Source organism: Photinus pyralis, unplaced genomic scaffold, assembly GCF_008802855.1.
Source record: "Photinus pyralis isolate 1611_PpyrPB1 unplaced genomic scaffold, Ppyr1.3 Ppyr1.4_LG6, whole genome shotgun sequence".
NCBI classification, from domain to species: Eukaryota; Metazoa; Arthropoda; class Insecta; order Coleoptera; family Lampyridae; genus Photinus; species Photinus pyralis.
Window position 1 is genome coordinate 45,097,314 of NW_022170663.1, and position 25,712 is coordinate 45,123,025.

General features: G+C 35.1%; 2 protein-coding genes and 1 long non-coding RNA gene across 4 annotated transcripts in view; 1 reads left to right on the forward strand and 2 right to left on the reverse strand.

The window, feature by feature from the left end:
• The window catches only part of LOC116173259 (paraplegin), a 64,354-nt gene that overhangs the window by 4,014 nt on the left and 34,628 nt on the right, over positions 1–25,712 (forward strand). The gene's annotated exons all lie outside the window — the stretch shown is intronic.
• On the reverse strand, positions 11,642–12,739 carry LOC116173261 (E3 ubiquitin-protein ligase rnf8-A-like). The gene is made up of 2 exons (XM_031490618.1): positions 12,702–12,739; positions 11,642–12,646 (listed from the first exon to the last, which is right to left on the reverse strand). Exon 2 carries the CDS (start codon positions 12,597–12,599, stop codon positions 11,766–11,768), a length of 834 nt encoding a protein of 277 aa, XP_031346478.1. The 5' UTR covers positions 12,600–12,646; positions 12,702–12,739; the 3' UTR covers positions 11,642–11,765.
• LOC116173262 lies at positions 17,672–20,697 on the reverse strand. Of its 2 annotated transcripts, XR_004145895.1 has the most exons (5): positions 20,530–20,697; positions 20,417–20,479; positions 19,052–20,366; positions 17,984–18,093; positions 17,672–17,930 (listed from the first exon to the last, which is right to left on the reverse strand). It is a non-coding gene; the product is annotated as an uncharacterized LOC116173262 (long non-coding RNA). The 2 variants fall into 2 exon arrangements; XR_004145894.1 differs by having other exon boundaries at positions 17,672–18,093.

Below are 25,712 nucleotides of genomic sequence, written 5' to 3' on the forward strand. Positions count from 1 at the left end.
TGTGTATAAGTTTATAGGCTAATGGTATATTACATTATATTTGTGAAGCAAGGGTTCATATTTTGGAGCTGTAATTGGTGTTATTTAGATATCTGAGAACTTTGTTTATCTGGTTCGGTGAGTTGAGGGCTTCATCCAGGGTGTTTGAGAGACCAAGCTGACTTCTCGTGTGTGAGTGAAGCTGACATTCCATTAGAAGATGTTTGACGGATAACGCGCTGTTGCATAGGTGGAGGTTCTGAATTCATCAAGTGTCTGTGTGTGAGATTTGTGTGTCCAATTCGAAGTCTTCGGATTGATTATTTTATCTCTTCTTGTTAATGGAGGGAGGTGAAAAGGCTTGACAGATTTCCGTATCTCGTATAGCTTAGACGGGATTCTGGACCAGTGTTCTTACCATGTTAGGTGTATCTTATCCTTGAAGAAGTTTTTCTGATCTTTGTATAATTGGATTCCTTCGGTAGGGAGGTTTGCTATTGATGCTTCTTTTGCTGCACAATCTGCTAGTTCGTTCCCAGTAATGCCGACGTGGGAGGGAACCCATAGTAGGGTTACGTTTACTCCTACAGAGAGAAGCTGCTGGCAGCGTTCGTGTATAGACTGGACTAGGGAATGTGAACTGTAGATGTTTTGAATGGATTTGATTGAGGCGGAAGAATCAGTACATATTGCAACTGTTTTGGAGTCCTGAGTTAGAGAGTTGCACGCTTGGAGTATAGCAAATAATTCTCCAGTATGAATACTGCAAAAGGCAGAGAGGGCGTTTGAGGAAACAGTTCTATGGGAGAGAGAAACTGAGCATCCTACCGCATTGCTGTTTTTAGAGGAGTCAGTGTAAAGCACTTGATCGAATTTTGACTTATGCATGAGGTCTAGGAAGTTGTGTCTTATGAGTTCGTTGGGCGTGTCGTGTTTGGAGTAATTATTTAGATTCATGTTAGTTTTTGGTAAACATTTTTTCCCATGGAGGGGTTGCAGCGCTAGTGATATGTGTCGTCTGCTTAAGGTCAATGTTGAAAAGAAGAGATGGCAGGATGTAACTGACTGGTTGGGTTCTTTTGGGGGTGTTGACGTTTATGTTTCTCTTGAGTATAACTGTGTAGGCTGGATTTAGTGGGTTTGCAGATATTCTCGAGCAGTGTGATGAGAGGAGTTGTCGTCTTCTTAGCCAAAGAGGGAGCTCGTTGGTTTCGCAGCATAAACTATCAACTGGACTAGATCGGAAAGCTCCTGAGCAGATACGCAGAGCTGCGTTTTGGACGCTATTGAGAGGCCTTAGGTTCGTTTTTGAAGCTGACATGTAGAGGATGCTGCCGTAGTCCATTCTGGAACGGATGAGGATCTATATACTCTCAGTAGAATGTCTTCTTCGGCTCCCCATTGATGGTGTGATAGGCTTCTGAGGATGTTAAGCCTTCTTAGACAATTGTCTTTAATCTTTGTGATGTGACTCTTCCAGCTAAGTCTATTGTCGAAAACAATCCTTAGGATTGAGAGTTGATCGACCGAGGGAATGTTGATATTGTTAAGTGTAATATTTGGGATGGTCTGATTATTCCTTCTTCTGGAAAACTTGATGACTTTGGACTTTGTCGCTGAGAAACGGATGCCGATTCTGCTAGACGATTCGTAGAGAGCATCCACTGTTTTTTGAATTATGTTCACTGTCGAGACGGTGTTGCTACCATGACAGAATACGAACAGGTCGTCGGCATACAGACCCGCGCAAGTTGGTGGATTGATCGTTTTACAAATATCGTTAATGGAGAGGATGAACAATGTTGGGCTCAGTACCGAACCTTGTGGTACACCATTTTCCTGCCTGTGGGTAGTTGACCTCTTTCCGTTGGCTGTCACTGTGAAACGACGGTTTCTTAGGAAATTTTCAATGAAGGAGAATATATTCCCTTTGATACGGTGGTCTTCTAACGTTCTCAGTATAACCGGGTGGGGAAGAGAGTCAAAAGCACTCTCTATATCGAAGATCGCAGCTATAACTTCGTGGTTTTCATTGAAGGCATTTATAATATGGGATTGAAGTACTAGTAAGTTGTCTATAGTGCAACGTTGCGGTCTGAATCCAGATTGGACAGGAGAGAGAATGTTCCGTTTTTCAAGATACCACAAGAGTCTATTGTTAACCATCTTTTCAAGAAGTTTGCACATGGAGCATGTTAGTGCGATAGGTCTATAGGAGTTAGGACTACGAGGATCTTTATCTGGTTTTTTTGTGGGAAGGATGATAGATTCCTGCCATGACTTTGGAAATATTCTCTTGGTCCAGATCAGGTTATAAAGTTCCAATAGTTTGTTGACTATAGCTCTTTAAAAGACGCAATAAGGGGAGCGCAAGATGAGAGTGTATCTTACAATAACCAAACCTTTCAAATAATGTCTTATTTCACAACGTCGAGGTACCTAACCAACGTTATCCTTATAAATCCTTCAATAGGGAAGGAATACAGACAATTACAATACTTTTACGAATTCACAGTTTAGAAACAATCAAAATAACCATCAATTCTATAGAAATAACTCTGAATATAATAATAAAAATGTTGAGAAAAATTACTCACGCGGAAGAGGTAATAATGTACCTAGGTCGTGTAACCAGAGGTCGAGGTTTCAGTTATCACCAAGAACGAGGTAGAAAGAATTATTCCTATTTTGCAGAAGAAACAAATATGGAAAGTGCGACAACAGCACCTAATACAAATTCACAAAATACTCAAAGTACCAGTCAGTTTTTTCGAGACCAGCAATAACGAAATAATATACTCATTTAATTCACTGAATTGGATAACAATGCACTTATTTGGCGAAAAACTTAAATTCTTAGTTGACAAACTTGACACGGGTGCAATAAAAGTAAATTGCTTAAATTCAAACGTACAAATACACAAAGAAAATTTAACTGTTAAAGATATTGGAGGAAATTTGACCGCTGAAGGTTTTGTTAATTTAAGATTGAAAGTTGATAATGTATATTTTGAACAAAAATTCTATGTATTTAAACGCTTACCATGTTCAACTGACGGAATTTTGGGGCAAAATTTCTTGAAAAAATATTTGGCACAAATTAATTTTGAAAATAGTAATTTAAGTTTAGTAAATAATCATCAGGAGATTTCAATTTCGTTACATAGTGAAAATGACCAAAACGTGTGTATTATACCTCCTCGATGCGAAAGTTTTCATTATTTAAAATTCGACAATGAGATTGTAGGGGATTTCGTAGTAAATTCACAAGAGTTGAGGGTGTTTATTTAGCAGCAATAGTGAGACCAGAAAATGGTAAACTACTCATAAAAATTTTAAACGCAAGAGAAACAGAAGTATAAGGCTAAAGAATATTACACCGAAAATACGATCACTTAATGAATATGATGCTTGTCAAATTCATGCAAGTGAAATCACTGCCAATAGAGTTAAGAAATTATTCAGTCTTTTCAATTTAAACGGTTTAAATTTGGAAGAGCAAACGACCATTGAACAGATTTGTGCAAAATACAGTGATGTTTTTCATTTGCCGGAAGACAAACTTTCAGCAATCAATTTATATCAACAATCAATACATTTAAAAGACAATTCGACGCCAATATACGTAATACCTTACCGTGTTCCATATTCGCAAAAAGCTGAGTTGAATAAACAAATTCGTAAAATGCTCGACAATGATATAATAGAAAAGGCTAAAAGTGAATTTTCATCGTCAGTTTTGCTAGTACCTAAAAAATTAGACAGCAATGGTGAAAGGAAGTGGAGACTTGTTACCTTTCAGGTTCGTTATACTTTTCTACATTAGATTTGAGTCAAAGTTATTATCAAGTAGAGTTAAAACCAGAGAGTACCTAGGCCTTGTACTGCTTTTTCCACAAACGAAGGTCAGTACCAAATGAAAAGATTACCAATGGGTTTGAAAATTAGTCCCAGCTCATTTTCTAGATTAATGACTGTATAGCAATGTCGGGGTTAAATTATGAGCGATGTTTTATTTAGACGATTTAATAATTGTTGGTAGAAATTTACAAGATCATAATAAAAATTTACTTAAAGTGTTAGATGGACTTAGGAATGTTAATTTAAAATTAAATCCTTCAAAATGTAATTTCTAAGAAAAGAAATTCTTAGATGACGCAAATATGGTTTTACTAAACACCGGTCTTCCAACGCGATATAATATTAGCAATAACACCACCTCTGCTATTGATCTTACCCTTTGTCATCCCACGCTTGCCACCGAATTCATATGGACCACAATACCAAACCTAAATGTATCAGATCATTATACTATATTGATTGAAAAAAGTGCAAAAACCAAGGTTCCAGTAATAAGCAATCAAAACTGGAAAATATCCAAGGCAGATTGGGAAAAATACTCTTCATTAATAGATCAACGGAACTTTTCTTTCACGAATAATGATAGTATCGACTATATAGTAACCAATTTTACGAATATTATCATTGAGTGTGCTAAAGAAGCAATACCCAGAACAAAGTCAGTCAAGTTTACGTACTCCGTCCCATGGTGGAACGATGAATGTAAGGATGCAATCAAACTCAAAAATAAAGCTTATAATAGATTAAGAAAATTAGGTACAACTGAAGCCAAAATTGAATATAAAAAATATCGAGCGCTGGCAAGAAGAAAGATACTAAAAAGTAAAGAGCAATCATGGGCACAGTTTGTTAGTTCAATCAATATACAGACAACAAATAAGGAATTATGGCAGAAAATTAAAAGTATGAAAGGACAACAAACAAATTTTCAGATACCGGCTTTCTTAAATCCTGATGACAATGAACTCACCTGTAATCAACAAAAAATTGCAAATATTCTAGCTGACACTTTTGCAGAGAATTTTAACAAACAAGATGGAAGAATCCAAGAAGAAGAACAACACACATCTTCGGACAACCAAGAAGATTATAACAAGCCTATAAACAAAGCGGAACTACAATATGCAATAGCAAAATGTAGAAGCTCTAGCCCAGGACTAGATACAATACACTACCAGATGATTAAGAATCTACCACAAAGTTTTAAACTACACCTCCTTAACATATATAACCATATATGGAATAACAATATCTTCCCAACAAGCTGGAAAACGGCAACTGTTATTCCAATCTTGAAAGCCAACAAAGAAAGAACAGATCCAGAAAGCTACAGGCCAATCGCTTTGACAAGTACCTTGTGTAAACTACTAGAACGAATAGTTAACTACCGCCTCGTGTGGCTTTTAGAAAGAGCAAATAAAATATCAATTATACAAAGTGGCTTCAGGAAAAATAGATCAACTCTAGACCCTCTTTGCGCATTAGATACAGACATTAAAAATGCTCTAATAAACAAGGAACAATTAACTGCAGTATTCTTCGATATAAGAAAGGCATACGACACTATCTGGACGACAAAGATTCTGCAAACGTTAGCTAAATGGAATATAGGAGGTCACATGAGCAATTTTATAAGGAACTTCCTTCAAAACAGAAAATTTTTTGTTCGAATAAACGGTACATTATCAAAGGAATGCGAACAAAGAGGCGGAATCACTCAAGGATCAGTAATTAGCCCAACATTATTCCAGATAGCTATTAATGACATATCCCAAAACCTTCCGAAAAACGTGAAAGCACATCTATTTGCAGATGACCTGGTAATATACATCAGTGAGAATCCAGAAGTTACCCAAGAAAAACTACAACTATCAATAAAAAAATTACACAAATGGTCGAAAAATAATGGTCTTACCTTTTCACCTGAAAAAACCAAGTACATAACTTTCAGTAAGAAACGATCTACTCCATCATTGCACTTACGTCTTAATAACATTCTTTTACAATCCACATCAGAAATAAAATATTTGGGAATAATTTTTGATTCAAGAATGAACTGGACCAAGCATATTAATAAAACTATCCACAGCTGCAAAACTACACTTAATTTAATTAAAGTAATAGCCCACCATAAATGGGGATCTTCCGAAAAAACACTTTTTACATTATTCAAGATGCTAATAGTCCCGAAAATCGAATATGGAGGTATTATATATAACACCGCAAACAATAATCTTTTGAAAAGAATTGACACAATCTATAACAGCGGATTACGACTGGTAACGGGTGCTTTCCACACAACTCCCGTAATAAGTCTTTATGCTAAGATGGGATTTCTTCCCCCGCACTACAGAAGACAAGTCAAATTACTAAAATATACAATAAATGTCCTCTCAAATCAATCTAACCCGAACTATCCGGCCTTTAATCTCCCTCTTTACCAAAATACATTTCGGCACTCTCAGGGACAAATTTTACCAATACCAATACAAGCGAAAAATATCCTCTCTGATCTAAACCTAACAATGATTACGCAAAATTCCTACAGCAGTATTCCAATTTATACACATCCTCCACTGATAAACCTAGAATTAACTTCCTGTAGCAAAACAGACACGCCGCCAGAGTTATTTAAAATAAAACTACGAACTATCTTAAGTCAATATCCAGACTATATAAAGATCTTCACAGACGGATCTAAAGAAAGTGGAAAAGTCGGAAGTGCTTTCGTGTGTCCGGATAAAAACATTTGCGAAAAACAGCGTCTGATAGAATATAGTTCAAATTACAGTGCCGAACTTTGTGCTTTAAAAATGGCGTTGAAATTTGTCGAAAATAATGTCAACAATAATTTCCTGATACTGTCAGACTCTAAAAGTGCTCTTCAATCCATAAAAAATTTATATCCTACAAACAGTTACGTAAAAGACATTCACAAAATTTTATATAAAATTCAAGAACTGAACAAAAACGTTACATTCATTTGGATTCCAAGTCACATAGGTATACTGGGAAATGAAGAAGCTGATGCAAAGGCGAAAGAAGCTTCCGAATTCCAATTACAAACAGTAGACGACAGTACAGTTTCACCAGAGGATACCAAACATTTCATAAATACAACCATTTTCCAAAAGTGGTATGAGGACTGGGAAAACATCCAAATCAACAAACTACGAAAAAATACAGCAAACACCAACTTACTGGAAACCAAAAGTGAAGCTAAATAGAAAACAGCAGGTTATTATATCAAGACTACGACTAGGACATACAAAACTGACTCACAACCTAACTGTGATTTTTGTGACATACCTCTCTCAGTAGAACATATATTGTGCGAGTGTACAATAGAACGAATACAGTACGGGATACCAAGAGACATTACGAATGTGTTTGAAATAGACATATTAAAGTTATTGGGTTATTTAGAAAATACAAACCTGTTAAATGAGATATAGATCACTCATGTAAATTTTTAAGTTAAGTTTAATGGTGTAAAAGACCTAAGCTGTTCAATGCACCTTAAATAAATTAATACAAATATTATACTTAGGTCACGTTATATCCGCAAATGGTATTTTACCCGATCCAGCAAAAATTAAAACACTACAGGAATATCCCATTCCAAAGAATTCAAACGAAGTAAAAAGGTTTGTTGCATTCGCCAACTATTACCGGGAATATGTAGGTACCAAATTTTGCAAGCATAGCGCTGCCATTAAACAAATTACCTATGTCGAAGGTATTCTCATTTTGAATGGTCCAGTGAGTGTCAGCAATCCTTTGATTATTTAAGAAATTCATTAATAACTCCACCTGTACTAGATTATCCAGATTTCTCAGACGAAAACGAATTTATATTACAAACCGATGCTTCGGATTTAGCAATCGGTGCAGTTTTATTAAATAATAATGAAAAACCAGTACCTTACATTAGCCGTCCTCTCAATAAAAGTGAAATATTGTACCCTACGACAGAAAAAGAATTATTAGCTGTTGTGTGGGCTATAAAGTATTTTATGTCTTACTAACCTATCATAGCACATTTTATATTTATGATAAGCGGGCATAAAGTACCACTTTATGCCCTAGGGCATAAAGTATCACCATAGTAACTCATTTATGCTTAATGACAAAACAAACAAATATTTGCAGATCATTGAAAATTAGAAACGTCGATTATTAATTGTCAACACCTACTAAATCACAAGATTGGCCTTATTTCGTATAGTTTCTGGAACTTCTTGCTCATTCACAATGAATTGAATTATTTAAAATTACGTTTGACGTTTGGATGGTTTCAATCACATTAACAAATTCGAACCACGCATACTCGATCAAACATAATGAATTATTTTGTAAACGAATTTTGACGAAGAAAACTATTTGTAAAACATAAAATTGTGTATGTACCACGGGCATAAACTGATAGGCCCTCGAGCTTTTTAACTCGTCGCCCTCGAGAATATAAACATCACTATTATGCCCTTAATACATAAATAACTATTAGACCTTTTGTTTGGAAGAAAATTTAAAATTTTGACAGATCACAAACCGTTAATTTACTTATTTAATCATATACTAGTCCATCTAGTCGTTTGACAAAATTTAGATTACAGCTTGAGGAATTTGATTTTCGAATTGAATACATAAAAGGAAGTAATAATGTAAGTGCGGACGCATTATCACGTATTATAATAACCTCGGATGAACTTAAAAATATGCAAATGCACGCTCAGTTAATTACAGTGTTAACACACGCTAAAAATATTAAAACAAACAGATTGTTTTTAAGACCAAATCCTCACTGGAAATCGAAAAACGATCACTGGTATGACAATATACCTATAGGGAAAAATATAATTCAAAACTGGACAAAATCATCTGCAGAAGCAATTGGCTTAAATACTCAAGAGAAAAAGATGACAAATCACTCGAACAGATCGACCGCAGTTAGTCAACTGGCAAAAAATGGGGTTCAAGAGCAGCAGCTCATAAAGATTACAGGCCACAATTCTAACTCCATAAAACCTTACTTAAATATTGACCAAGAACATCACAACCTAATTATTAACAGCATGCCTGAAAATACATCGTCGTCAGTTACACTGTTAAACGTTTTTCGGTGTAAAATTTAAAAATGCAAAGTGTATGTTGTTTTCGTGTATAATGCTACACGAAATCTGGTACCTTCTTACTATGAGACTATTGGTAAAACGCAATTGTGTAGAATTTCTATAAGACTTACACCGTAACTTGTAAAAGTATTCAATGTGGTGTAATGTTTTTCGTCAGTATAAAGAATACACGGGTTCTTCGTTTGATTAACCCCAGATTGTGCAAATAGACTCAATATTTTTCAATTGTCTCGACTTGAGTCGGTCACCATTATTACTTCAGTCGGTTGTTCACATCTCTTGTATGATGCCATTGCAGTTGCACCTACATTCAGTATAGGTACCTTAGAAGCAGTTATCTGTATAAGACTTCAATTTTGAATTAATTTTATTGTGCTGGTGAAAGTAATATGAACGCAATTAAATTTAACTACAAAATCATTGTGAAGTGGTTAATGATCCCGGAGGACAGTACGTATGATGTAGTTATGCGGATAAAGGTAATGTTATACACCTATTTAGTTAATTGAAGGTTCATAAAATCTTGCTTTTTAAAAAATACTGTGCAGTTTAGTTGATGTTATGGTATTAGGGCTGGCCCTTAGGTATAGAATATAGAATTTTGTTTATATATATACAGATATATAAATTAGTTATATGCATTTCGGTTGTTTTATATTGTCTATGTATATGTACTAATATATACATATTTGTTTAAATAAATTAGTTTATTTAAACAGTTCTAGTAGCAAACGTTTGCGCTCACTTCCCTCCACCCTCCTCTATATTCAGAAAAAAGAAACACAGGAGTGCGGTTATAGTAACACGAAAATTCGGTTTTCCCGAGAAATTTTGGTGCAGTCGATTTTTGGTAAAAAAGGAAGGTTACACACTGCCTTTTTTTGAGGCCCGAAAAAAAAATTGTCTCAGATCGACCCGGAAAAAAATTTTTCTTATAGAACGTGGCCTGTAGAATCCATAATTTCAAACAGTTCCAAGATTGGGCTATTAGTTCAAAAGTTACAGCCCTTTGAATTTTCTTTCGAAATTGGTTTCTAGTCTATAACTTTTGATTGAGAAGTCTGATCGAAAAAGTGCGAATTGTTTTGGATTCTACGCACCAAAATTAATAAGAAAAAGTGTTTTCCCGAGAAATTTTGGTGCAGTCGATTTTTGGTGAAAAAGGAAGGTTACACACTTTCTACACTACAAATGGTTACCTTGACCGTGATTTAACGAAAACTGTGTGTAAAGTGTACACATCTTCGTGTGAAAATACCTACACCAACACGGGGTAAAATTTTACCACGATCATTTGGTAGACTTTACCAAAATGGATATGGTACAGTCTACCATTCCTCGTGTGGTCGTATATCGACCACTTTCCGTGTTGATTTTTACACGAAACTTTTTACAGTGTATTGAAACTAACACCTCTGGGTCTTCGTTTAATTTTTCGAATTGTTCATTTACTAATTGTACCTTTAAATAAATAATTTTGTGTTTTTATTTTAAAAAAAAGCAAAAAATTTTCTTTCGAATAACCCTCGAACATTGATAAATCTTCAAAAACTTCATAACAGATTTCTCAAGCTTGTTGCTTATTGGAAACAAGCTTTTGAAATCTGTTATGAAATTTTTTCGTACAATTATCATTGACATTCGCGATTTACTGTCACTAAAAAATTGATGCTACTATTCATAGATAGGATTGAACGCCATGGAAACGCATAGTATAAATCGCGAAAAAAAGTAACACTTTCCATACGATTTTTCGTCAAAAAAAGTTCAGTAATTTGATAACTATGCAAAAAAGTACGTTTTCAGAACGTGTTGTACGCGAAGTTTTTTGTGTAGAGATCCTTACTACCACATAATTGGGTAATATGAGTGACATTCGCGATTCTGTCGCTCAAAAAATATTTTTCTAGCAGTGTGATAAAAAAGTGAGTCAAGAGAAAGTGTATCTATACTGCTGTTGCTTTAGGTTTTTTTGTCATAGGGCTGGAACACGTTTTGGTGCATAATTCGCGATTAATTTGCCGCATAAGGAAGTTCTGGCGAATTTTCCTTATTTCGCTGTAACCGATGTCCTATTATATTATTCAATGGAAGCTAAAATCGCACATATAAGAGTAGATGAACTTCGCCAATCCGATAGAATGCAAGATTTCATTGTAACTGGGCAAAATGGCGCATAATTCGCTCTAAAAATTAATATACGAGTTTTCTCTATAATTTTCTTTCTACTGTTGGACGTATAATTTCATTAGATCCCCTCGTAATTACTTTTTTAGCTACTGTACGGATTTGCGAGGTCAAATGTAGGCCACAAGAAATTTCAACGTTAATTTCTTGTCGAGTTTTACGCATAATTCACGTTTAAAATATATTTTGGACTCTAAAAGTGTATGTACCGTGTATAGGACACACTCAGTAAAGGCGGTTCAAAAAATGTTTTTACCTTTTTTCTATTTCAAAAAATTTTTTCGTTTCCACCTTGTATCTCAGAAGCGAACATAGCTCAGTCTCAACCACAATAGGACACACAGTACACCGGCCTTTATATTTGAGGTTGACTGTTGATCTAATGGCAAAATAAATGAATGGAGCACGTGCAGGCAGTGGTGTTTGTAAAAGCTATGGAATACGTAGTACCCACACAATCAAAGAGAAACTCATTTAAGTACAAAAGATTGCGTGTAATATAAAGAGATAAAGCATATTGAAAAGTAGGTAGTTATACACAAATGGAAAATAATAATAATAAACGACAAGTTAAAAAATTATACCAACTCCTAGGTGCACATACTACTCGTCGTCACTTTCCGAAGTGAAGTCAATTTCATCACCGCTATCTTCTTGGTTTTGACTGGAATCAGACTCAAAATCATAATAATCATCGTTATTAATGCCTTCAACACTAGATCTTTCTGAATTGGAACTATTTTCAGTATCTTCATCAGTAGTAGCGTCACCACTGACATATTCATGTTCATTACCTCCCGAATTAGAGCTATGTTCGTCGTTTGTATCGTCCTGAGTGGAGTGACTAGAATCCGAGGCATCGCCGTTTTCTAAAACATCCTCACTTGAAACAGAATAAACTTCATAATCGCCATCGACTATTGATTCTTGTGCAGAACTAAAACTTGAAACATTGTCGTCTCCTCGACTATGATTCATTGAATCGGATTCACTGTCGTCATCTAGGTGAAGAAAAATATCTTCTCGATAAGAATGAAAAAGGCTATCATAATTTGAACCTCCTTCCAAACCACTTCCATCACTACTCTCATCCGGTGAGATCGAAGTATCAACATTGCCTACATAGCTGTGAATGTTACTAAATTCCCTGAAGGACGACGGCGACGGCCTTGGTTTCTCTCTCTCCTCTATTTCTGCCTTCCGCCGATTTCGGTACTCGACGTCCCGCCCCTCCACAATTTTCTCAATGTAATCGTCCAAAAGGGTCGTCCTCGAGTAATCGGTAATTTTGGCCCTACAAATGGGACAATCGCTTTTCTGAGCACGCCACTGATCGATGCAATGTTGGCAGAATTTATGCAGACAAGGTAGCGTTATCGCCTTTATAAACAATTCGTTGCAAATGCTGCATAGCAATTCGTCTTCGGAAATTTCCATTAATTTTGAAAAAATGATACACGTGTAAAGAAAATCGAAATTGTTACCTAAATAAAAGTGTACACTATTTAATCACAATACGTGGAACGTGGGTACTCACACTATAGATAACAACTACATTGCACGTAAACGCATAAAATGCCGTCAACTGGTCAAGTGCAAGGTACACTCAAAGTCATGTTAGAGAAGGAGAAAGATAGCTATGCGCTTACGTAATAGATTCCTGGTGTGGGAAATTTAAATTTGTAGACACGTAATTTTCGGAGGTAGATAAAATGTGATAGATATGTTTCAGAATCAAGATCAAAAAGCATCTACTTACAAGGCTATTTTGAAATAAATTGGACATGGGGCTGAAATGATTTATGAAAGATACGTAGTACGTGTAGGTACGTGTTTTTTGCATAGGTACCTAGTGGTGAAATTACCGGACATTTTTTTTGTAAATAAATCGCATGGAAAGTTTTGTTTTTTCACGATTTTTACTATGCATTTCCATGGCATTTAGTAGCAATTTTTGAGCGACAGAATCGCGAATGTCACTGATATTACCCAATTATGTGGTAGTAAGGATCCCTATCCAAAAAAACTCGCGTATCGGCTTCCTTAGTTACCAGGGATATAAACAAAAAAGAGTCTCCATGAATCCATGGCCCACTATTTAAAAACAGTAAAAAAATAAGGTTATTTTACGGCTAAAATTAAAAAAAAAGTAGTTTGTGATACATCAATGTAATCAGGAAAAATGAAACACAATTGATATTGAGATATACAGGGTGTTGCATTTAAAAATACCAACATTGGCGCTGCGGAATACAAAAAAATTCTATTTTATAATAAATGATTATAATTTTTCCACGGCACGTCCAGCATCCACCACAACCTAAAAATCTCGATAAAATTGACGAACAGAAAAATGTAACATGAAAACTCGTATCTCCTGGGTCGGAATTCGAATTGAATTGAAACAAATTTATTAGGAAAAATCAATCATGAAAGCTAAAATAAAAATAGGCACTCAGGGTCAGAGTACACATACCACGCAACAAGCGATCGATTGAAACAGTTAAGTAAAGAAATATTCATTACCCTAAAGTGTTAATAATCCAAAATATCCGGTCGTAATTGCGATTTTCAGTTAATAACGCACCACGGGGAGCTTTTGGCAACGCTGCCGAATGAAGAGACACGGTTGATGACAGAACGCAGTTAAAGTGCTTGCAGAGAAGTAGTTGTTTTTTCTATGATAAATACAAAACAAAGACCTTCATATAAGCGACAACTGCTCGATAAACATTAAACACAACACCCCGACGAACCTTTTCGTAAACTTCATTTCTTTAACTCGGTTTAAACATTCACTTTAACTTAGAGCACTTTCTAACTTTCGTCTGTGACTGACAAGACGGACTCTTGCAATAATACGCTCAAATACAGCAAAATGTCAATCACTAAAAAGTGTTGACAAACACAAAAAGCAACAATCTAAAACACTTTCCCTTGCTTTTCCACTTTCCTAACCATCCTCTTCTGGTTTTACGTGGGCGAAAAACGTCATGTTTATCTAACTTAATTATCTGAACGCAGCGATAACGCTCTTATCGCAATGACCGGAGATAACATGCGATAACTTTAACAAAACGTTTTACGCAAATATTTTCAAAATATGTTTCTAAATGGACAATAAAATAAAATCAAGATACAACGCGATTATTTAAACAAAATTAACACATTGACCTAAAATTAAAAAAACATGATCAAAATTGTGTTCATTCTCAAATTAACGACCACATTTACGCTTAAAGGAAATGGAAGCTCACACATACAGGGTGACCCAACATTATTACTGAAGTCAAATAAAACGTCCGCATGACGTAGTTTACACAAAAATATAAATACCCAAAAAGACATGCTGGACTTAAAAAGCAGTCGTCCCAAAGTTACAGTGAGAGAAACGGGTTTGCAAGGAAGGAGTTTCTCCTGAGGGTTTTCCCGGGAAAGGGGATTTTCATTTCATTCAAAGCAAAATCTGAGGCATTTATTGCAAAAATTGGTTGTCTACCAAAAAGGAATGGCCGGCTGGCAAAGGACAAGTTTGTAAATGCCTGACTGAATGATAGGGACAACAAGATCCTTAGTGTGGACAAAGGCCGAACTGAGGGAAACGTGTTTGTAGTCAGAAGTAGAAGGTTTGGGGGTGGTTTTGGTTGGTTATCAAGTTGAATGGGGGGAATAATGATTGGGGTTGGTCATATTACAGCTGTGCTTAATATTTTCTATCCTTTCCGTGACTTAGAAACTGACCAAACCATCCCCTTCTTCTGATCAAAATTACTGCGTCGTCGAATCACTAACCTCTGGTTTTACGTGGGCAAAAAACTTAACTTAACTATCTGAGCGCAGCGATAACGCTCTTATCGCAACGACCGAAGATAACATTGGTATATCGTATGAACGGTGCCAGGTCCCCAGTATTGATCATGGTATACCTACTATAGCTTTTTAATGTAAGATTTAAGGGTAATAATACTATGCAAGTTCAGAGAGTAATTATTGACTGAAAATGATGAGGGCGTCACGGTGTAGTTAAAATGAAGTTATTGGCTAGGGTGATTTTTATGTAATTCACCTAGTTGTGAAGGATATATGTGTATAGTTAAATTTAAGTCAGTCGGAAAGCAGAATAGTGGGCGTAGAATCCGTCGGCGATGTGGTCCATATTCCGCGTTCTGTAAAAAGCACTATTCGGCGTAATGAGGCAGTCGGCCGCCCGTCAACTTCTTTACTTTCACCATCCGGTCAATAGTTCAAAATTATCTACCGCATGCTAAAATTCCAGATGGACATCAAACGTCGTGTCGGTCCCTTATAAATTCGAACAACGAAAATTATGTCGCACTAATGACTAATTTTATGGTAAATTTAGTTGGTTCGCAAACAAATTAAAAATAAAATGATCAAATTACTAATTTTAAAATTTGTAGAACCCTAAACTGTCAACGGGCGGTCTTGAACACGTCCAGCTTTGACACTAACATCAACCATCTGGGGAGTTTTTAAAGCAGCGGGATATCCGGACGGAGTCCTTTAATTATTGTGCATTTTCAATTAGCTTTCTCGCGTTTCGTTCAACTTGCGCATTTTCTTATCATTCTCAAATGACGTTATATTTATTTATCTAATATAATTGACAGATCGAAATGGTCCAAGAAATAACCCTAACCAAATCGGAGCCACTTTTTCATGGAAGTAAATCGTAAAGCGTGAGCTCAGACTTTTTTTCTCGTATTTTCATAGAGTTGGTATTGTTTAATGTATAAATACAACGGTTATATGATATATTTATGGAAGATATTTTGGTATTTGTATAAGAGAAGATCCTCATCACCATTTGGGCTACATCGGCTGCCTGCCAAATAGCAACGGGTTTGTTGCTGCTAGACCTTGTACAAATACACAGTCTGTCAAGAAATCACTATTATAATCATCCACATTGTTTTCAAATACTGTGTGATACACGCTTGGTTTAAGGACTTTGAGATAAATGCGTTTTTTCGGCGATTCTCTATACGAATTCACTAATTGTCACACTAAAACTGTCTAAGAAACATTTATGGCCACAATAAAGAGAATAGCAGAAAAAAAAGATATACTTCGATGGACCTGTTTGTTTTTATTATGTAGGCGACAGCATGCAATAATCCATCTGTTTACACTTATTTTGTGTTATTGTTCGTAAATGTCTCGTAAATTTGGGTCTTTTCGTTAGTGGAAAGTATAGTAAATAATACATAAAAAACTTGATCTGAAATCCTGTCTTACAGGAGCTGCCATAATCATAAAACCTGTCCATAAATCAATAGTAGAACTTAGACCATAGGTTAGTGTATAACTTTTGTTCGGGAAATTATGCAAAGAGATCTAAAATGATTGACGTGCGTTGAAATTTGCTGGAAGAGTTGTAGAAGTTGTAGTAGAATTTTGAGTGGCAAAGTTATATCCTGAAATAAACGCATAACGTTTTTCTCATTGGGCGCTCAGGGATATGCATTTCAATCATTTTCGATCGCTCTGTATAGTCTGCTTTTGTCTAAGATAATGCAAATCAATATGTAAAACAAACCTATGAATAACTTTCAATTTCAATTTTCAACTACATTAAGTACGTCTTTCCCTTATTGTTCCCATTGGATGGGTCCGTTCACTTAGCGCCCTATTGTGCATTTAAGCTCACAGTTTGTGCCTTTTTATTTTAGAAATATTTCGAAAATTCAAATGGGGGCAAAAATTAAACTTTGCCTTACATGTAGAAAACCTTAAATAAAACTAAAACCATAACAGATAGGTATAGGGAATGTAAGAATTGATGTAGAATTTGTTTCGACATTTCAAAGTGCCAAAAAATAAAGCAGGTTTCATTTGAAAAAATCAACTTTTTAAGGTTCGAAGTTAAACTTGATCATTAATTTTAAAACACCCAGTAGAAGAGCGCTAAAAATCTAAATCGTTCGCATTTAGCATCACGTTAGTATTCTTGATTTTAGAAGATTTTATGAAACTCAAAACCGGAGCCAAAAGCATAGGACGCTAAAGAAAAGCAGTGAAAACGTCAAAAATCTTGAATAACTTGTAAACCTTTGATGATTGGTATAGGGAAATAGGCAATAAAATATAGGGTGTTCTATTTAAAATAAGAAAGTTGCTATCCACATCCTGTAAAACCGGAAGTGAAATGATCATGATAATATTTTCCTTCAATATACCTTAAAAAACTACGTTGGTATGCAAATTTTCAGATGTAAACTATTAATGGGAGGCTCAAGGAAGTTAGAGCTTTAGGAATATTTTTTATTTTAATAAAAGACCGGAGTTTTTTTGTGAACAATACGAAGAACGATGGATCTAAATTAAGTTCGAACTGATGACGAAGACAGTGGCGGATTTGGATTTTGTCTGGGGAGGGGTGCATATAATTTTTAAAGTGAATATACATATTTAAATAAAAACATTTATTTATTATACGTAAAAACATTGAACATTTTGGCATAGTACCGTAATATATTGAACACATAACTAATTATTAATAAAATAAGAAAAGAATAAACCAGAAAATGTCTAAATGACATCCAGATTTTTTTTTTGTAGTATGCGCAAATCGATTTTTTCCGCTTTCCACGATTAGGGCTTGTGTGCGAGTACACCATCTTGTTGAAACTAACAGTTTCGGACTTTTGTGTGCCGTACATCGTAATAAAAAACGCTACTCAATATAGTTGCTACTTTTTTCACGGGTCTTGTCATTTCTCCTTCACTCTCTTCTCATTTCCACATCTGAATCTTGCCATTATTTTAATCTTTTTTGTGTAAATTATAAAAAAACTTACTCCCTACAAATATTTTTTATATACTACTTCCTTGTGCGCTCTCTATCTTCACCCTCTGTTATATTTGTGCATTCTGTTCCCTTTGTGCCAGCTCATTTTCCATCTTTTCCCTGTAACGGATTATTTTCTTAATTACAAGCATTATTACTGTTCACGTTTATTGTTTGTCAATGATCTCCGTAACTTTTGGGAAGCAGTTTAATCTATTTTTGGAATTTTAACCCCGCGTCATCTTCCTTTTCTTTTTCGCAAACAGTTGGGTCAGGACTAATTATTTATACAATGGACCAATTGAACGGCTTATGCGGTCGGGGAATTCCGTTCCAAATTTGGATTTTTTTCGATTCTCACTAATAAAGTTCAAAAAAGAGGCACAGAACTATTTAACAGAAAAGGATGAAAACTTTTACCTAATCTAAGTTATTCCCTAAGGTTTATTTTATTTTATTTTTCTTTGTCCTTGCTAAGGGATTAAAAATTGTACTTGTGTATTTGTATTTTTCGTAGAGGATCTGTACATTTATTTGAGTTATTGAATTATTGTTTTTTATAATTTTAAAATTATTATTTTTCTTATAGTTTTTGGCATTTTGGGTTAATATATATATAAACTACCATTTATCAGCTCTACTTGTACCTAATCTAAATTTAAAATTTAGTTTAAAATGAGTTATTTTTATTTTTTGTAGTACTTTGAAACTGTACACCGAAATATGTTTGTGCTTTTGGGGTTATTCCCGTATTACATCATTAAATTAAATTAAATTTCGTTTGAACCAACAGCTGAGGCGTTAGTTTAGAACGGATGGAATTTTAATTGCCATCATCCATATTTTATTAACTTCTGGCAGTTGGATTCATTAATTGGGGATTCTGGAAAACTATTGAACGGGTTCGCCTAAAATACCTCCATTTGCATTTTCCGTAATTGAAGCGTACCTTTTCTTTAGGTTTCGGCCGATATTTGTCATACTACAATTATCATTCGACGATTGTTGCATTAATCTATAATTATCCCTCTTATTTAGGTGGTATGTGCATTTCAGTTTATCAAGAAAAAGGAGTTACCTTTTTTTTCTTTTAGGGTTTTAATTGTAGGGTTCAAGTTGTTCGACATACAAATTTGGGCAACCTTGGATTAACCTCACCATTGCGAGTGCCATCGCCTTTAACATATATTCCACCTGCTGATAACGAGCGGCCATTTTTTGGAATTGGGTCACCGGGTCATGAACGAAATTTGATGTCGGGCCTTTTCCGCAACAAAGAGACAACTTCCGTAACATTTTGGCGTATTATCTAGTAACTATTTTGCCCCTTCTGGGTTATATGCTATCACATTCAAGTAATTTGTTATTACCTATCTTTGCGATTTCGGTTAAGTTAAGATCGAGTTAGTCACGCGAATGCTATTGGAGTCTGCCACTTCCTTCTGAAGCCGTTGGCCGAAGTACCGTACCTGTGATAAAGCTTACTACGAGTAAACCGAGGCCCTTCAGGTATTGGTCAATTAATTGTGTACCGAGTTCTGCGGCTTGGGAGGGTTTCTTTTTTTTGCCGGTTTTGGGATCCGAGAACTGAGCTCACTTATTATTCAAGGTAAGTGTTGCCTTATATGTTTTACTTGTACTTGGCCCAATATGTGTGAATTTTTGCCCGGAGTTTCAATTTATTTGTGGAACCTTCTTAATTAATTCTTGATTGGAGGTGTGCGAACCTGGAAAAATTTAAATCATTATAGTCCCTTTCCGCCCCTTTCTTTTACAGAGCTAGGCAAGTCTAGAAAATTCTGGAAGAGAAAGCTATGGAAATAATTGTTGACGCACAAATGCGCACGTATAGGCCAAAAATAAGCAAAACCTAAAAAGGCAACGCTTACCTTATTCTCCTATCCATAAACCAACAAACAAAAGAAAACTCCAAGCCGCAAAGCTCAGAATGAAATGCACTGAACAATACCTGAAGGACCTCGCCTTCTGTAAGCTTATGTCACAAGTACGATAATTAATCGCCCAACCGCCTCAGAAAGAAGTGGGTGCCAATAGCATACGCGGGTCTAATCACTGAACAGAGATCTGAAGATAATGAATAGGTAGTTAATGACGTTAAGAAAGTTACTTAAACATGTAACTCGAAAAAGGCAAAAATAGTTAGTTCTAGTTGTTTCTTGGCTAACGATTAAATCCGTGGTATTGGACCTGGTGTATGACTCCGTGACCCAATTTCAGGAATGGCGGCACTTTAGCAGCTGGAAATTTTGTCAAAAGGGTGTTCGCACAAGCACACCGATGGTGAATTTACCCACATGCGTATGTAAAACGTATCCGGAAGTATACTTTGAATTCGAACTGGTCCTTAAACTGGGGTCCCATAATTTAAAACCCTAAAAGAAATTAAATGGAACCCTCGTCGATAACCTTAAAATCTACATACTGCTTTAAATAGATGAATGTGCAACAATAATCGATGGAGAATTGTATAGCAAATATCTGAAAACTTAAAGAAAAATATATTCAAGTATATGTAAATGCAAATGACGTACTTACAAAGAAGAAGCAAAAAACGCAACTACATATATCCTCCTTACTATTGGAGTTAGGGCGAATCCGTCCACACCATAATGCGGAATCCCCAATTTAATCACCAAAAACTAATAACGTATGGGTGACTGTAATTAAAATCCCATGCGTTTTCAAACTAACGTGCACTCGGCCACAGCTTGCAATCGAAAGAGGAAAATGAATGTTAACCTTCGATAACGACAAATCGCAGCGCCGTAATAATTGCGTGTTTAAAATTCCAAGGTTACGACTGTTACGAGGATCATTCAACAAGAAAATATTGGCTGCTTTGCAATGAAGAAAATAAACCGTTACACATTGCAATATAAATATTTCGAAAATGGCAAAGGTTAAAATTTACAATGTAACTATAAACGCCAATAAACGAATGACAATAGCGGAGCTCACTTAAACCCAATCTAGCATTTTGAATAGTTACATATCGAGCAACGAATAAATATAAACTATAACTAAAAACTGCAATTCACTTAAGATATTTCTAAAACCTAACAGTGAAGGGTGACATCGGTTTTAAATCCGGGGTACAACGATTATTTTGAATCCTAAGATATTATTGCAGAGAATACCATGTACAGTCTTTGACAAAATTAATGATCACCGAATAGATCAATCTCGCAATAAATTAAGATAATCTCGTTCTTGAAGAAACCGACTGAACCTGATGGTTGGTTTCTTACGCGAGAGTTTACCTATTAGGCTATCATTACTTTTGTAAATGATCGTACCTTTGTCCTTTGTCCTTTACATTGTTTTAACTAATTCCTTTGTTTTTAATTTGTTTCTATTATATTTCCAAAAGTTTTGTTGCGTCCACTATTTAACGAAATTGACTCATTTTAATGTCTACATCTTAAAAAGCAATGGAATCAATTTAAGATTACAAAAGGCTAAATAAATATTATTTCAGCTACCTTCGACACAAGGAAAACGCCCGCAAATTGGAAAATAGATTTAGCAAATGGGATTATTTTATATGCCGCTACTTACACCGCTGCTCGGTGTATATCGAGGCGAGTGCTATTTATTCAGGCAGCATTATTATACACTGACAGTAGGTCTGATGTCCATTTACAATTAGAGACTTGGAAGTTTAAGTAAACATTTTCGAACATGGAGACAGTACGGTCCAGCAATGCGGTTCGTTTCTGGCAGTTTAGGGTAAACTGAGAAAAGGATCAAAAATAAACATATGTGACTGCGTAAGCTCCTTGAAGTGTTTTCGAGTAGTTAAAGGAATGTAAGTGACAACGACCACCTGCGTTAGTTCAAGGTGTGAATTATTTTCGTTTCGACTATTTTTTCTTATTACCAATTTGTACAATACGTGGCCGCAACAAAAGTGCAGCTTCTGTTTCGGCTTTGTTTAGGGTTTATAACTATATATACAACTACCAGCATTTGTTTTGCAAATATTGGCCCAAACTGATTATACGGAAATAAAAACGAAACCACTTAGAAACTGTAAGTTAAAAACGAAATTACGTAAAACTGATGATATATCTTCAATAATGTGGGAGACTATTTTCTTAGTACCTACTTTTCGTTTTTAACAGTAACGTTTGCCATCATTAAACTTCTGAATAAAACATTCCTCGCGCAATTTGCAGGAAGGGGTTGAATTCAGCATGAACTGTCCCATTTAGTTTTTATTTAGGTACCTACAACCAATCCAAATACTTTAAGGGTTAAAATGACATTTTAATTTTCATTTATCGTCAACCTCGCCTACAAATAAACTTAATAGAAGAAATAAAGAAATGCAGCATACACTTAAATTCTGCCTCAAATTTGATTCACTTAAAAACCGTTCAGGAGTTTTAACGATTTATTTAAGCTTCTTGATGATGACGTACTGTCGAAATATGTAGCAACCATGAACATTCTTTTTGAATAAATAAACGACTATGGGGGAGGTTTAGAGTTTTTTTACAATAGAATTTATTTTCATAGTTGAAACAATTTTGTGAGAAGAAAACTTTGAAATGAACTTAAGAAAAACCTGAGAAAATGTGATGGAAGCGTGCGAGAAGCTTAAAAATAAGTCGACGACATTGAAAGCGTCTAATGAGGAAGTTGTGGGACGCTTAAGGAAACATGAAGGGAATTGGAGAAGAACGTTAGAAAGATATGACATGCGGAGAATATGACATGAATTTAATAGAAAATTGAAGATATGAACAATGAAGCTTGATGGGACCAGAGCTGGGCAGTATTCGATTTTGTAAATACTTTTTAGTATTCAAATCCTTTAAAGTATTCAAATACTTTGTAATTAAATACTTTTATGGAAGCAGTATTTGTATTTGTAACTCAAATACTTTCACTAAGTATTTGGATACTTCGTAAAGTATTCGAATACTTCGCATAGTAGATATTTGAATACATAACCTTCCTTTTTTTACCAAAAATCGACTTCGGGGTCAATCTGAGACAATTTTTGTGTCGGGCCCCAAAAAAAAAGCAGTGTATAATCTTCCTTTTTTACCAAAAATCGACTACACCAAAATTTCTCGGGAAAACACTTTTTCTTATTAATTTGGGTGCGTAGAATCCAAATCAATTCGTACTTTTTCGATCAGACTTCTCAATCAAATGTTATGGACTAGAAACCAATTTCGAAAGAAAATTCAAAGGGCTGTAACTTTTGAACTAGTAGCCCAATCTTGGAACTGTTTGAAATTATGGATTCTACAGGCCACATTCTATAAGAAATTTTATTTTCAAATTTTTAATATATTTGAGTGACAAGTATTTGAATACTTTTTACTGTATTCGAATACTTTTTATAGTATTCGAATACCTTTGATAGTATTCGAATACCATTCTATGGTATTTGAATACTTATTTTTTAAAGTATTTGAATACTTTTCAATGTATCTGTATCTAGTATTCGCTTGTGCTGGAATAAAAGTATTTAGTATTCAAATACTTTTTTACAGTATTCTATTCTGCCCAGCTCTGGATGGGACTTCTATGGGCATTTGGGAGAAACTGAAGGAGAACCTGCTTAAGAGAAACTTGAGAACTTAAGGAACAGTTTATTTCTTTATTTTTAATTATCTATTTATTTATTGTTCCTTAAAGAACCACAAGAAATATTACTTTCTTCAAACAAAATGGCAACAATAAAAATTCTCTCCACACAAATGTTCAAAATACTCCCCCAAATACTTATATTATAACTATACACAAAAATCTTAGTAACTTGACTGTGCAATTGAAATCCCCCAATTGAACAAAACCACCAATCAAGAATGATCGATTAAATTGATTTCTGAATTTTAAACCAAGTTGCCACAAATAAATTAATATTCCGGACAAGTACAAGTAAAACATATAAAGCAATTCTTACCTTGTATAAAGTTTGATGTTGACGCCAAGAAGTGACCTCAGTTCTCGCATCCAAAACCTGCAAATAATTAAAAGAAAACCTGCCAAGTCACAGGGCACAGTATATAATTAGTTGAATAATGCCTGAAGGGCCTTGTTCTACTCGTAATCTGCTTCTAAAACAGGTACAGTACTTAATCGGCCAACCCCTCCGCAGGAAGGTGGTGAACTCCAAGAATATTTACGTTTCAAACTCGATCATAACAACCGAGATGGCATTGTCTCTTTGTCCAGGATCGAATCCCGAATCCCGTTCCTTATCAGCAGGTGGAAGATATGTCAAAGGTGTTGGCACTCGCAGACAACGGTGAATTTAACCCAAGGTTACATACTCGTACGCCAACAGAATTGTAGGTAAAGTGTCTCTGAAACATAAGCTTGTCCTTACAGTTAAATTAAATTTGAATTTGAACTAACATTAATACAAATCAAATGTAAACCATCTTCGTTGATGTCACAAAATGCACATGCCTCTTAAATAAGAGGGCCAATTACAGATTAAGCAGCAATTGTCAATGGCCGAACCTAAAGAAAAGGCACACTTCAAATACGGAATATGCAAATGGGAGTACTTACGACAAGTCAGAAAAAACCCAATTATATCCTCCCTATTGGAGTTTTTAGGCGAATCCGTTGAGAAACTTGAGAGGAATTTGATATCAACTTGAAGGAACTTAATGTGGCACTTAGAGACGCTTAACAAGAAACTGAAAAACCTTAGCTGAGTATCAATGGTATGAACTGGAAGAGAGCATAAGAACTTGACAACGTCTTAAGCAGAACGGGACGATAATTTGAGGAGAACTTTAGGATGACCTTTAGAGCTTGGAGGAACTTTGCAAGAATTTTATGGGAACATGAGTTGAAGAAGAAATTAAAAATCGAACGTAAAAATATTTAAGTGAAACTTGAGAAGACTTCGGTGGGAACCAGAGAAGTTCTTGAAATGAACTGGAAAACAGAATGGGAATTACGTGAGGGAAAGTTGGACAAATTCGCAAGACACTTCTATCTAGAGTGTCTCTAGATTAAAATCCCTTTTTGATTTCAGAACTCCCCCGCGTAGTACTTCGATTCACTTAACTGTCTCTTTTTGCTCACGGTTTGTGCCTTTTTAATGTTGGAGATGTTTAGAAAATTCAAATAGGGGCTAAGTGAACGGTTTAAAAAAATAAAAAGTGCACGTTTGCGGTCTTTATGTCTGTCTGTCTGGAACTACACCACTTACCAGACTTGGTATTGGTCAGAGATTAAAAATTATTTCATGTTTGTATTCTCATTAAAGCATGAAATGTCCATAAGGGCTATTAAAATCGAAAAAACAAATTTGAAAGTGCACTCTTCGCTTCTTACTCAGAAGCGGCTTAACGAATTTTTATACTTAAATGACGGTATTGTGTAGTACTTCGATTGTGCTTAATTGTGCTTTTATGCTCATGGTTTTGGTTCAAAAATCACCCAAAATTAGACTTCTTCACATTTAAACGAGGGTTTGACATAATATTTCGATCGTCCTAAGTGCCTCTTTTCTAACCAAAATATTAAAAAAAATAATGCACGAGATAACAATTGATTTAGCAAATGGCGGCCACTTACCTATTTCAAATTGCAATTTCATATCCTCCAACTTGAGTTTTTTGCCGGTGAAGTAATTTTTAGGTAAGTATAAGGCAAATCTTATTTTTTTTATTCTTTAATGGCTTTGAGTTTCATGTGTATAAATGTACTGTTGGCATGTTGTTTCTTATATCGTTTTT

What these genes read in the sequence shown, in the direction of transcription:
- LOC116173261 (XM_031490618.1), bottom strand. Translation starts at nt 12,599, where the DNA reads ATGGAAATTTCCGAAGACGAATTGCTATGCAGCATTTGCAACGAATTG.